This window comes from Ovis aries, chromosome 16 (genome assembly GCF_016772045.2).
Source record: "Ovis aries strain OAR_USU_Benz2616 breed Rambouillet chromosome 16, ARS-UI_Ramb_v3.0, whole genome shotgun sequence".
NCBI classification, from domain to species: Eukaryota; Metazoa; Chordata; class Mammalia; order Artiodactyla; family Bovidae; genus Ovis; species Ovis aries.
The window spans coordinates 33,724,025-33,738,516 of NC_056069.1; the positions used below are offsets into that span (position 1 = coordinate 33,724,025).

At 42.0% G+C, this 14,492-nt stretch overlaps 1 protein-coding gene across 1 annotated transcript in view; it reads right to left on the minus strand.

Annotated features, from left to right (window-relative positions):
* Positions 1 to 1,889: 1,889 nt before the first annotated feature.
* Positions 1,890 to 14,492, minus strand: part of C7 (complement C7) — a 57,266-nt gene continuing 44,663 nt past the window's right edge. The window contains exons 15-18 of the mRNA XM_004017017.6: positions 12,829 to 13,020; positions 8,464 to 8,554; positions 5,061 to 5,245; positions 1,890 to 3,080 (exon numbers count right to left, since the gene is read on the minus strand). Of these exons, the coding sequence (XP_004017066.2) occupies positions 2,899 to 3,080; positions 5,061 to 5,245; positions 8,464 to 8,554; positions 12,829 to 13,020 (650 nt within the window). The 3' untranslated portion in view covers positions 1,890 to 2,898. The remainder of the gene's footprint in view (positions 3,081 to 5,060; positions 5,246 to 8,463; positions 8,555 to 12,828; positions 13,021 to 14,492) is intronic.

Genomic DNA, 14,492 nt, shown 5'->3' on the forward strand with positions numbered 1-14,492 from the left:
TACATACCTTAACCAAAACAAAAGTAATTAACAGTATGTGGTGCAGCTGTCTCAGGGAACACTGAAAAAACCAGCTGCTCGGTACCTGCAGCTCTGAACAGCTACTCACCAACAGGATGGTCTTGCAGGTCCCATGTGAAGCTGAGATTAGCCATGACCTGCCCTGTTGAGAGGGGGTGCCCTCAATCAAATGAGCCAGTCACCTGGCTTGTTGTTAGGAAACTCAGAGTTCCAGGGGACATTTGTCAGACATCCCCCTTGCCATTCTGCATCCCCACCATACCCCACCTGAATACCAAGAACTTTCCCTCTGTTTCACGGGGATTACAACCATCCTGGACTGTTGCTGCTGGGAGGGAAGTTCCAAACAGAGCAGTTAGGATAGGGCTCATTAAATCTCAGGGCATTGATAAACAGCACTTCTGTTGGCCAATTGTTAGGAAATGTGTGGAGTGTCGCAAGAAGACACAGTCCAGTGCAATTAGGAGAACTTCCAAAGCAGCTTCTCTGCCCAGGTGACTCACAGGGTCCACTGAAATTGTGAGTGATGGGCAGCAGGATGTGAGTGGGCTCCCATGGAGCTCCCTGCAGCGAGTTAACGCCTGAGCCAATTCCCTCCTCTCCTCTATCCCCCAGTAGGTCCAGACAACTTTCACTTCAGCATTTTCTGCCTTCTCCTCCAAGGCTAGATCCCAGCCAGGTGCCCCTCACCTGGTCTGAGGCAGAGGAAGGGGCAGACGAGGGCATTCTCCCGCTGCCTCTGTTCTCATTGTGTCAGTTTTCATGACATAAACAGTCCTTCCAGCTTTCCTAAAACCTTCTCCTTAGATGTTCAGGAACTCATTTTGGAAATCTCAAAAGATTTTTAATGTTGTATGTTACTTTCTTCCTGCAGCCCTGATGCCATGATGCTAATTCTCTCATAGAGAATTGTGAATGGCTCTGTCCAACTAGAGAAAAAGCCAAGGATAAGGATGTTCAGAAAAAAGAAAAAAAAGGATGAAGTTTAGTATTTCAAGACAGCATCTCTGTCCAATCTCATTCACTGGTCCCTGTTTAGCCACCAATTAGTCACTCATCCAGGATAGAACCTGGAGGATATTATGCTAAATGAAATAAGCCAGACACAAAAAGATAAACACAGCGTGATCTCACTTATACAAGGTATCTAAAACAGTCAAACTCATGAAGCAGAGAGTAGAGTGGTGGTTGCCGAGGGCTAGGGACAGGGAAAACGGGGAGGTGACGGTCAAAGGATATCAAGGTTCAGTTATACAAGATAAAGGAGTTCTAAAGATCTCCTATACAACACAGTGTATAGCTAACAATGCTGTAATGTATATTTAAAATTTTCTAAGAGGAAAGATCTTATGTTGTGTTCTTTCTGTTCTTATCATGATAATAATTACAATGAGAGTGGGAGGCAACTTTGGGAGGTGATAGATACGCTTATGGTCTTCATGGTGGTGATGTTTTCACACACGTATGCATGCGTGCATGCTACGTCGCTTCAGTCATGTCTGACTCTTTGGACTGTAGCCCACCAGGCTCCTCTGTCCATGGGATTCTCCAGGCAAGAATACTGGAGTGGGTTGCCATGCCCTCCTCCCAGGGATCTTCCCGACCCAGGGATCGAACCCACATCTCTTATGTCTCCTGCATTGGCAGGTGGGAAGTGCCACCTGGGAAGTGTCTCACAGATGTATACTTATCCCCAAACTCCTGTACAGCTCTTTACATGTCAATCATACCTCAACAAAGCAATTTAAAATGCTTTAAATGTAAAAAAGAGCACATTAGCCATCCTTCATGGCAAGATTCTTTTAAAATTAAACATAACAGATTTTTTTAATGTCAAAGAATGGTATCTTTAATGAGTTTTTAAATCATTGTCATTTAAACTAAAGTTTTATTAAAATGTATCAGAAAATACAGATATTATTTGTGTATAAATGCATGCTTAAATCCCACTGAATCCCACTCATTTAACCTCATACAGCTGCTATTTTGGTTTGATGAAAGATGAATAGGGGATAAATAGAGAGCTAATGCTTCAAACGGATCTACCTGTGGAGTCCCCGGAAAAATCTAGGTGTGTATCCGTATTAAAGAACACTCTTCACCCCAATATGCAATTACTCAATAGCTCAAACATAAATGATGCTTCCTACCAAAAAAAAAAAAAAAAGAGAGAGAGAAGAGGAAGGCAAATTACAGGAATTTGGCACATACTAAAGAAAAGCTCCAGCGTGAAGCCTGAATTGTATTTGTTCTCAGACAAGAAGGTAGCCATCACAGAATGGATTCCACTTTGATGATGGGTGATTTAACCTTCTGATAAGATTAGGGATCTCCAGGTGTCCTGCCTGGGTCAACAGGGTGAAGCCTGGGATTACCATTTGGGATGGAATAATTGTATCTGTCTTCCTCCATTCCAGATCCCCTTCCTATTCGGTTTTACTGAGTGAAGACAGCCTCTCTAATCTTTCTGTTTTCCTAATCAATTTGTAGAATGTATTCTGGCTTATGAGTGGAGTCAATCATACTTAAAAGAATCATAGAGCATTGAAATTTCTCTAGTCTAACCCTCTGATTTTCAGATTTAAAAAAAAAAAAAAAAAGGCAAGGTCCAGAGAAGTACAAAACATTTGCAAAGGTTCATCAATATCCTTCAGACTGACATTTTTTAGAAAGAGAAGAGAAAAAAGATCTGAATTCGGGTCTGGGAGGACAAAGGGCTGTGGGATTATGCAGGGGTACAAGTTGGGGGAAGGGGACACGGAGGGGAAGGAGAAAGAATGGGCCTGCGTGCTTGAAAGCCTACAGGGCTAGCTGTGCAGAGCTTTAGTTCAGCCACAGCGCCTGAGGGACTGCGAGCCGGCCCTCAGGCGCCGGCACCTACGCGGCCTCGGCGGCGCAGGGCCGGATGCCGGTGACGGAGATGCTCAGTCCTCTGCATCTCAGGACGCCGGCCTCGCACTCCGTCATCGTCTGCTCCCTGCCGTTCACCTCTACGCAGACGCTAAATCCTGCTTCCTCGCACTCCGAGGCGGCTCTGCAGACACATTCACTGCCCTCGGCTGGAAAAAGAAGCGAGACAGGCCTAATGGCACCTGGTGGAGGTGGGGGAGGCCAGGCGCATCCTATCCAAAGTTATGCAAGTGGTGACTGGAGAGCTACCGGTGTTCCTGTCACCCACTAACTGCCCTGCCCCGACTGTGGGCTAAATAATACAGACGGTAAATAATCTGCCTGTTACGCAGGAGACCCGGGTTCAATCCCTGGGCCAGGAAGATCCCCTGGAGCAGGGAGTGGCAACCTGCGCCAGTAAAGGGAGGCTTTTTGCTCCAGAGTAAGCAGGTTCTGAGGCTGGTGCCCGGCTTCCTGTCAACTGGACGCCCATGGGGCGGTTCACTCCTTCAGGTGCTGCCCAGGGGGGCCCCAAACATGATGTGACCCCTCAATGCCCAGACCGAAGGCGGAGACCTCAGCAAAGAGCCGGGCAGCAAGCCTTAGAGGGAGACAAAGAAAAGGAGAATTAACTTGCTTTGAGAGAGAGGAAGTGAAACCCAAAAGGCCTCATACCTCGTAAAGACCAAACAGAAACGAGTGGGAAGGAAAGCTGTGAGGGCGCTGAAGGGGTGATGCTGGAACAGGCATCCCCCGAAGGAGGGTAACCAGGTCAGCCAGCAGACTGTGATGACTGCCAAACCGAATGTGTCGCAGACATGGCCATAGAGTTGTGTGTGTCGCCTTTTCCGCTGCAAATGGGACAGGGGTGAGGGGAAAGATGCCCAGGGGGTACCAGCCAGGAGCAGGAGGCCCTGAGGAGCTGGTAGAGACCTTACAGATCCAGAAAGCACCATCAGGCTCCCAGATTTATAGATGGGAAAACTGAGGACCATGGCCTGGCTTGGGCAACTCAGCTCTTCCCCCTTAGAGGTGGGGCCCCTGGTGGTAGTGCTGTTAAGTGCTGCCAGGACACCAGGACAGGAGACCAGCAAGTAGTATCTCCTTTTCCATCACATCCTTCTGATTGCTTCTAGGAGAAAGTGTCAGCCTGGCACTGGTGCTTCCAACATGCCCCTTTGTTGTTGCTAAGTCAATAGGTCGTGTCTTGATTCTTTGCAACCCCATGGACCATAACCCACCAGGCTCCTCTGTCCATGGGATTCTCCAGGCAAGAATACTGGAGTGGGTTGCCATGCCCTCTTCCAGGGGATCTCCCCAACCCAGGGATCAAACCCTTGTCTCCTGCTTGGCAGGCAGATTCTTTACCACTGAGCCACGTGGGAAGACATTTTTATGGTTACTTAATATTTATGGTAAGGGATATTTCCTATTAAAGATGTGCTATAAAGTTTCCTCTTTTAAAAATTGTTATTTTTATGTGAGGCTGTTTCTTTTTTAATGAATATATAATATGGATACTACAAGGACAGAGCAAAAATCATGAAGGTGAAATGTGATATTTGGGAGGACATTCAGGCCATCAGGGCTTCCCTGGTGGCTCAGACAGTAACAAATCTGCCTGCAATGCAGTCAACCTGGGTTCGATCCCTGGGTAAGGAAGATCCCCTGGAGAAGGAAATGGCAACCCACTCCAGCATTCTTGCCTGGAGAATTCCATGGACAGAGGAACCTGGCAGGCTACCATCCACGGGGTCTCAAAGAGTCAGACACGACTGAGTGACCCAACAAGTTCAGACCACCATGGAGGGTTCTGCATCCACCACTTCCCCTCCCCAGGGAAGGCAGCGGGGGAGGATAGTGGGGATAGCAGAAGACTGGGGTTTGGTCCCTGGGTCGGGAAGATCCCCTGGAGAAGGGAATGGCTACCTGCTCCAGTTTGGAGGATCAGGCAAGGGAGGCATTTCGCTCCAGAGTAAGCAGGTTCTGAGCCTCATGGCAGGCTTCACACTCAGACCAGTCTGAGTCTTTGACATACTTAGGGATGTGCTGTCATCCATTGCTAAACATCCATAGCAAACTACATTTTTGAAAACTTCACTCCTACTACTGAAGTATTTTTATCATCACAAATATGAAATGTCCCTTACCATCACATTTTTCCCATAGTGGACACACACCGCAAGCTTTCTCAGCCGAGGCAGGCAGAATGCAGCTCTCCCTACCAGCCACAGTGTAATTTCTACCCTGGCACTGGAGAACGTGCATCTTGCAAACGGTCAGAGGCAGTATTCTTTTGCTTCTCTCATCTCGAGCACATACATGCAAGGAGGACCTGAAACAAAATTTTTAAGTTACTTCCTTTACAAAATTTTCTTTCCTCAAAGCTGAAAATGAAAAGTGAAAGGTGAGGCTCTGGGCTCAGTGCCTCAGATGTTGTCTCCCACAGCCAAATGAGGGGACAGAAATTCAAATCCCCCACATTTCTAAGGCCCAATCCCCTCCAGTCTTCAAAATGAACATATCTTGCTTTTTATTTGCTCACAAGTTTTATAATCTTAGGTATCTGGTGCCGATCTAGTTTCATTTAGAACAGATCAGATACAGCAAATTAAAACAGAAGGCAATGGTCTGTTAGCAACAGGTAGATTGATGACAAAGGAAGAGACAGAAAATTAGCAAAGATCACTGGAGGAGGGCATGGCAACCCACTCCAGTATTCTTGCCTGGAGAATTCCATAGACAGAGGAACCTGGCGGGCTGCAGTCCATAGGGTTGCAAAGAGTCAGACACGACTGAAGCGACAGCACACACACACTCACTCAGAGGGACCAAAGTCAAATGCGATCATGTGATTGGGGCAGGAGGAGAAGGGGACGACAGAGGATGAGATGGCTGGATGGCATCACCTACTCAATGGACATGGGTTTGGGTAGACTCCGGGAGTTGGTGATGGATAGGGAGGCCTGGTGTGCTGTGGCTCATGGGGTCGCAAAGGGTCGGATACAACTGACTGACTGAACTGAACTGACACCTATGGCTGATTCATGTTGAGGTTTGACAGAAGACAACTAAATTCTGTAAAGCAATTATCCTTCAGTTAAAAAATAAATAAATTTTGAAAAAGTGGGACTACTAACTGCAGAAGAAAGCAGCTCTTCCCAGCCCAGCAGTCCTGAGAGTTCACATCCACATGATGGCATTATCCGCAGCCAGTGACTAAATTCTCAAGGGAAGATGAACTGTATTTTTCAATGCTATTTTTAGAGTATCTATGTTTACAAAATAGTTCAGAAATATTTCCGTGAAATGTGTTACTTTTTTTCCTTATGCATGGGTGCTAAAAAAGTGCCAGTATTTGAAATGTCACAAATAAAAACAACCACTTATCTGAATACTGATGGGTAAGGATGCCATTACTGTAGTGAAACCTTAGACAACAAAAGGCAATTTTGAATAACAGACAGAATCTATATTTACTTACATATATTTAGCTCTAATGTTTTCTTCTCTAACCAAGAGCTAAATTTGTTTGGACAAAGAAATACAGAAATACATAACAGAAACAAATCCTTGTATCTTTTTTTTAATCTGTTTATTTAAACTTTAAATAGAACTACTTAGAACAGCTTAAATGGCAAAGCCTTACAAGCCACCTCCCTTGTTATCAGTGCACATTCAGTCGCTCAGTTGTGTCTGACTCTGCAACCCCATGGACTGCGGCTCCACGGAGGAGCCCAGAGGACAGGCTCATCTGTCCATGGAATTTTCCAGGCAAGAATACTTGAGCAGATTCCCATTTCCTACTGCAGGGGATCTTCCCCACCCAGGGATCAAACCCATGTCTCTTGCGTCTCCTGCATTGGCAGGTGGATTCTTTACCACTTGGGCCATCTGGGAAGCCCATATCAGACATTTAAACTCTTCCCAAGTGTATGAACAACAGGCTGCAGATAAGCTCAATGAAGCAAAGAAATTGAAAGGAAGATGAAGGTGAATCAAGGTAAACAATGATTAACAGAATAACCGCACAGTCAGAAGATTCTGGGCTGAACTTTTTTGTGTGTTTGTTTCCTTTTTCTCCTTTTTCTTTCTTTTTTTTTTTTAAGATTTCCATTTATGTTATTCAGCTATATATTCTCCTTCACACAAAAAGTTACTTCTTATAGGATACCCCTTAGTCATCACTACCCAATGTAGGTATTCAAGGAGTTGGATATGTGTTTTGATGACCATACTAACTGAAAGCCAAGTAATTGGCCAATAAATTTGTGTTTTGATTGTTAACCTTAGAGGTGGTCAGTAAGCCCTAGGGACTGGATGTTTTCTATTTGCCTCTCCAGATTCACCCTCCTCTCTTCTTCACCCTGCCTGGGAAGCTGAAGTGTATGGACCACAACAATAGGCTTCCTTGTCCTCTAGCTTCAGGCGTGTTTGATCATTGTGGGGTTCTGGCAGAAGAGGAGGGAGGAAAGAGAGTACAGTTGGGGTATTTATTCCCCTGGCTCACTGCTAGGCGCCTCTGAAGCCCCTAAAATGAGAGACTCAACTCCTCAACTAACCCTCTGTCAACAGAGTTTCATAAAAGCTCCTCTCTCACAACTTCTGACTTAGGCATGGAAAAAAATGGAAACCAGTTCAGTTCAGCTTCTACCAGTTCCGGAATACTGCCCTGTTATGTGCAGTTTTCTTTGCTCGACCCACATTTCTGTAAATAGTCCCACCAATAAATCTCCTCTGGTCCTAATTTAATCATGCCATCTGTATTCAACATGTAGTAATTACTTCAGCTATATTTCTGCAAAAGAGTGATTTCAAGTGGGATGCTGTTCTTGGAATGCAAATCCAGAAACATATTTCAAGAATTAGAAAAGCAGCTGCTTTTTCCTCTATTGGTATTGCTTTAAGAGTTTATGTCTCTGGGGCTTCCCTGGTAGCTCAGTGTAAAGAATCAGCCTGCCAATGCAAGAGAGACAGGTTCAATCTCCAATCCAGGAAGATCCCACATGCTGCGCATAACTAAGCCCGTGCACCACAACTACTGAGCTTGTGCTCTAGAGCCTGTGAGCCGAAACTACTGAGCCTGCATGCCCTAAAGGTCATGCTCTGCAACAAGAGAAGCCACGGCAAAGAGAAACATGTACACCGCAACTAGAGAGTAGCCTTCGCTTGCAGCAATGAAGACCCAACACAGCCAAAAATAAATAAATTAAATGATTTTTTTTTAAAGTTTATGTCTCAAGGGAATTTCAGCCCTAATCTCCTCAGGCTCTAAATCCCCCTGTTTTGTCATTTTGTCCCATTTTATACAGAAAACAAGCAGCCTCAAGCAATCCTTCAGCCCTTCTCACCAGCCAGACTAGAACACTGCCTGACACCACCAATGGTCAGCCCTGGTGATCCAGGCAAAAACAGGCAGCAAATGGACTGGCCTGAAATGCAAAGGGCCTTGGTGCTTGTTCAGCAACACCTTTGACCCAACAGAGACTAGCATCTAAGAAATCATTCAATCTATTTTGAAGAAAATAAAACAGAGAAGAAAACAGAGCTTACCCACATTCATAGGGCATTTTACAAACACATCTCGAATTCTGCAGTTTCTCCCAGGGCTGACATTTAGGCACTTTCGGTGTCAAAGGTGCTTCTAAAAGAGAAGAACAATGGAGATGTGACCATTAGGAGAAGAGCTTGTTTGTAGTAAACAAGGAATGTTTCAGTTGTTGAACCAGGCAATAAATTCTTATAATCAATAAATTAATAAAGCTTTAAAGCATTTTATAAGAAGTACAGCGTCACAGACCCAACAAATAACGTCTTTGGTCATAATAGCCACCATTTCTTGAGCATTGACTCTTGATCCTGCCCTTTTTATGTGATATTTAATTCTTAATAAATAGCCATTTAAGAGATGAGGAAACTAAGAGTCAGAAACGTCAAGAAATTCATGCTAGTTAACAAATTGGCCAAGCCAGGATTTAAGTCCATGTTTGTCTGAACTGAAGTCCCATGGTGTAGGCTCCCTTTCTTCAAATAGGTGGAGTTTAAAATATCATAAGAGAGTAGCACTGAAACGTAAACATTACACATGTAAAAGAGATAGCTAGTGGGAATTTGACGATTGATGCAGGGAGCTCAACCGGATGCTCTGTAACAACCCAGAGGTATGGGATGGTGTGGGGAGTGGGAGGGAGGTTCAGGGGGAGGGGACACGTACATACTTACAGCTGATACACATTTTTGTATGGCAGAAACCAACACATTGTAGAGCAATTATCCTCCAATTAAAAATTTTAAAAAAGAAGTTGGGGTTTAAAAACCATGGGTTATTTGGGAACGTTCTGCCTGCTGTGCCTATCACGAGACAGAAAGCATACCCCTGACCTATACAAGAACTCTCAGTATCTCAAGGATGACTATAATAATCTCTTACATGTAAATGTCCAAGTGGTCTCCCCTCAACAGTGAGTAAATGTGTGGAGGTGTTTACATTGGTAAAATCCTTTCCTTCATGTTTTCTACAAACTGATAGAAAGCCAATTATCATTCCAGTTTTGTCAGGGAAACACCTTGGTCCGACTTGCAAGAGCTTCATTTGCCATGGCCGCAGCTAGGCCTGACTGCAAGGCGGGCAGTGTTCATTTTGCCATTTCCACTTGCCTTGCCATTTCTGCTTCCAGCAGCTTCATTACAATGGAATTCTGTGGCATATACTTTTTCATCATCAAACTAGTTACCTGTTAGATACACCTATAAAGGTCATGTGTCTGAAGGTCATGTTTTTATGGATGTACAAACTGTAGAACGCTTCCTTACTTTTGGAAAACTTAAGAGCTTTAGACATGACAGGAAAGTCTCATGAACAAGGAAGGCATAAACTTGTAAAAATGGTACCAAGGTGAAGTATGTCTGTCGTGTCCAGCATTGCCTGTAGCAAGTATTTATTCTTTAAGCATTTTTCTTTAAGATGGTATTATCTTAAATGCGATGTAGTATCCTGAATTGGATCCTAGACCATGAAAACGACATCCGTGGAAAAACGTGATGAATGAAGAGTCTGTCGTTTAGTTGACAGTGTTGTACTAATTAATATTAATGCCTTGGTTTTCAACTAGATTGTGTCAAGATATGTGAGGTGTTAATAGTACGGGAAGATGGGTAACTTTTCTGCAACTTTGCTGAAATCATAAATGATTCCAAAATAAAATACTTTAATGGTGTTATTTAGATCACTGCTTCTCAACCAGGGACAGTTTTGCTCCCCAGGGGACATTGGGCAACGTCAAAGGACATTTTCAATTGTCACCCCGTGAGGCAGCAGAGACCAGGGATTCTGCCAAACATGTTACAGTACATAGGACAGTCTCTCACAGCAAAGAATTATCAGGTTCCAAAATTCCAATAGTGTGGGGGTTGAGAAAGTCTGATCTAAATGTACCCAAGGTGAAGTTCAATGATTAAGCTGTGTAAATGAATTTTGCATTATTATTAGCAGTTTTTTGCTAATCATTCTTAAGGATGAAATGTTAGATTTTACATATTTTCTAAAAGTTCTCATAATTGCTTTGTAAAAAAATCGCTTGTGGAATTACCTAGACAAGAGACTTGCATGTGAAAAGAACATGGCTTTGTCATCTTCATAACTTAATTAACCAAGTAAACCCACTCTTAGGGCCCACCTACAGAATGTACCTTCACTATTTTAAAATCAAATATCTTCACATCAAGTCTAAATACTGCTGGGGGTGGAGATAAATGAGAGACAAATGTTTAATGGGTAGAGTTTCAGTTTGGGAAGATGGAATGTTGGATGACAGTGATGGTTGAACAATAATGGGAATGTATTTAATGCTACTGAATTGCACATTTTTTAATGGTTCAAATGATAAATGTTGTGTGTATTTTACTACAATTAAAAAAGCAAAAGACTACCTAAACAGCAGGTATTTTAAAACTCTGGAGGCTAACAAACCTGGCCTTTTTTTTGTTTGTTATAGGCTTATTTTAAGGGCAGTTATTATTGTTATCCACATCTTTCAAACAATACAGAAGTTTGGAAAACATCCTTAATTAGAGCCTTAATAGAATTTGCTGAGGGGAGAAAATTCATACCAAATTGCGCTATAAAGTGACTGTCACTATATGTTTTATATTTTTAGGATACCAAGAAAACAAAGAATTTCTAAAAGCTGATTTCTGGCTTCCTCCTGACTTTTTAAAAATGTACTTTTATGAAATACAGAGTTGAGATCACAATTTATATAAAATTCTGCCTATTTCATTTTTGGGTTTATAAAATATAAAGTGACAAACTTCAAAGTGAAAGTTGCTCAGTCATGTCCAACTCTTTGCAACCCCATGGACTGTAGCCCACCAGGCTCTTCTGCCCATGGGATTCTCCAAGCAAGAAGACTGGAGTGAGTTGTCATTCCCTTCTCCAGGGGATTTTCCTGATCCAGGGACTGAACAGAGACTCCTGCATTGCCAGGCGGATTCTTTATCATTTGAGTCACCAGGGAATATTATTATTACTTATGGAATTAACTATCTTTGCCATAGAAGACATACTTCAACATCAAATTAAAAATCATATACTCATGTATGGCAAAAACCAATACAACATTGTAAAGCGATTATCCTCCAGTTAAAAATATGTTTAAATCATATACTCGAGAAATAAGAATATCATATAAAATAGAATGCAAGTATGACTTCTTCCTTTTTTTCAACTGTTGCAAGCATAATATTTTCCATTTATTAAAGGGAAAGTCACTCAGTCACGTCCGACTCTTTGCAACCCCATGGACTATACAGTCCATGGAATTCTCCAGGCCAGAATACTGGAGTGGGTAGCCGTTTCCTTCTCCAGGGGATTTTCCCAACCCAGAGATCAAATCCAGGTCGCCCACATTGCAAGCAGATTCTTTACCAGCTGAGCTACCAGGGAAGTCCATTTATTAAAAAATGTAAACTAAAAAGAGAGAGTTTATTTTGAAAACAAATCTTAATCTCTGGACAGAAATAGTTTGGACCATTTTATACAAGTGGACTTATTCACAAAACAGAAATGGAATCACAGGTGTAGAAAACAAGCTTATGGTTACCAGAAGGGAAGAGGGGAAGAGTTAAATTGGGAGGTTGGGATGGACATATGCACATTATGATATATAAAACAGGTACTAGTAAGGACTTACTGTATAGTACAGAACCTGTACTCAGTACTCTATAAAGGCCTACATGGGCAAAGACTCTAAAAAAGAGTGGATCCATGTGTGTGTATAACTGATTCACTTTGCTGTGCACCTAAAACTAACATAGCATTGTAAATCAACATTCTCCAATAAAAATTAAAAACATTTTAACAGGCCATTTAAATTTGCCATGTGTTCAAAATACTGGCTATTTGGATTTCTACTATTAAGAATAATTTCACAAACCACAATACTTTTCCTTTCATAACTTCTGTTTTGTAGGCTTAAATGTAAATGCTTTTAAATATTCAATTTCAGTAACACTAATAAACTAATAAATACTAATAAACCCAAAAATGAAATAGGCAGAATTTTATATAAATTGTGATCTCAACTCTGTATTTCATAAAAGTACATTTTTAAAAAGTCAGGAGGAAGCCAGAAATCAGCTTTTAGAAATTCTTTGTTTTCTTGGTGTCCTAAAAATATAAAGCTAATCTTGGACATGAAGGATTTAAGTTAAAATTTGAGAATCACCTATTCTTGCCTTTCCTTGAATTCTGTGAGTCTATATGTTATGTGCAAAAAAGTCTAGTTACCCAGTCTAGACCTCCTTCTCATAGTGGGGTCTGGATGGAGGGAGTGATTTTATTACAGCAGTTCGGAACGGCCACAGGGACTCTCACTCCCTGAGTCCATGTGTCCTTGGACAGACCCAGGAGCCACTCACCTTTCTGCACACACTGGACATTCTTTACCTCAGGGCTCCACTTAAGGCTGGAACTACAGAGAAATGTCGAGGGACCTTCTAAGGATCTGCTGCCTGAACAGGAAATGGTCACCTTCTCGCCAATGGTGTAGAAAGGTTTGTGGGGATGACTCTGTATGCCATCCATCAGTGCAGGCAGAACGCAGGCAATTTCTAAAGAGAAAAGAGAGCAGAATACAAGGTTCCTTGCTTTCCTAGACCATTTTTTTTTAAATGACAGCCCTGAATGGTGCTGATACACTTGCTCTGCTTTTTCAAATTAGAGGACAAGGTAGAAAAGGTGAGTTCACTCTTAGGAGGCCCTGAAAGACATGTCCCACCGCGCCTGTCATGTAGTGATGCAAACGACTGAAAACCAAAACAGTTCCCACCCTCTTACCCCTGCCCTCAAAGTTATATGACAACTTGAAATGAATGAGCATTATCAGGTCCCCGAGTCCAGCCTGCTGTCAAAACCAGACTTTTCACAGCTGCCGCTTCTCTCTCTCATCTGGTGAAGTCTCACCAAAATTTTCCCAAGAGCTGTATTGATTTGCATATCATTGCATATATCCAATTAGATATTTTGCTATCCGAAATTTTTAAAGAACCACCTTTAACCTTGCAACCATAAAAGTGTTAAATCTTTCTTGGTTTCCCAGTCTATCTTTCCTTATTCCATTACAGTCATTAGTTCATATCTTCTACTTTAAAAAAAAAAAAGGAAAAAAATGGAAAACATGCATAATGGTAGAAAGCAAGCCAGAATTCATGACTTCAAAAAAATCTTTCTAGTGGGATTTTGGACAATATCCTACAAAGTCCTGCTCTATTTCTGCACCATTTTTATCAGAAAATCCATTCATTCATTCAAAATCAGCATTTATTGAGGGCCTACATTTGGCCAAGTATGTTGAATGCTGCTACAGACACAAAATATTGGTCACATACTCTGCTTTCAAATAACTAATAATCTAGCATCAGAACTGTTTATTTCTGGCCATGATATATTTGCCAGTTTCACATTAATGCTCCCACTAGGACATAGAGGAAGGCTGTAAAAGTTACAAGAAAAACTATTTCTGAGAGCATCAGAGAACAATCAGAGCAGTGGAAATCCCAAGGTATAAGACTCTAGAAAAAGGAAAGTCTAAAGCAGTGATTACAACATTTGATAATGCTTTTGTCCTTGAGGCTATTTGTAAATTTGAAAAAAAAAAATTCTTCTAATGTGCTGAAGGGCTGCTAAACTAAGGAGAAAGCTGCAGCTCAGAAGCTGAATAGCTACAGAGAGTTTTTAGCGGTCTCACAGGGCTAGGAGTTCAAAAATTAAAGTCCAGCCCTGTTACAAAAGAGGAGCCTCAGTAGAAATCCAATACTTTCCCTTATGATCCCTTAATGGTTATAACCTAGGATAAAGGTAAACGATATAAATCAGCCTTGTTCTTGCCAGAAACAAACCTAATTTTTTTCTAGAAAAGAATAACATCATGCAAAGTCTCAAATTATTTATTTTTTTATAAATAAAGTCTGGCATTCAATCAAAACTAATCTAATATTCAAAAATACAATAGAAACAGATCTACAGCAGATCCAGATGATGGGGCTAACAGACACGAACCATGAAATCACTATGATTAGTATGT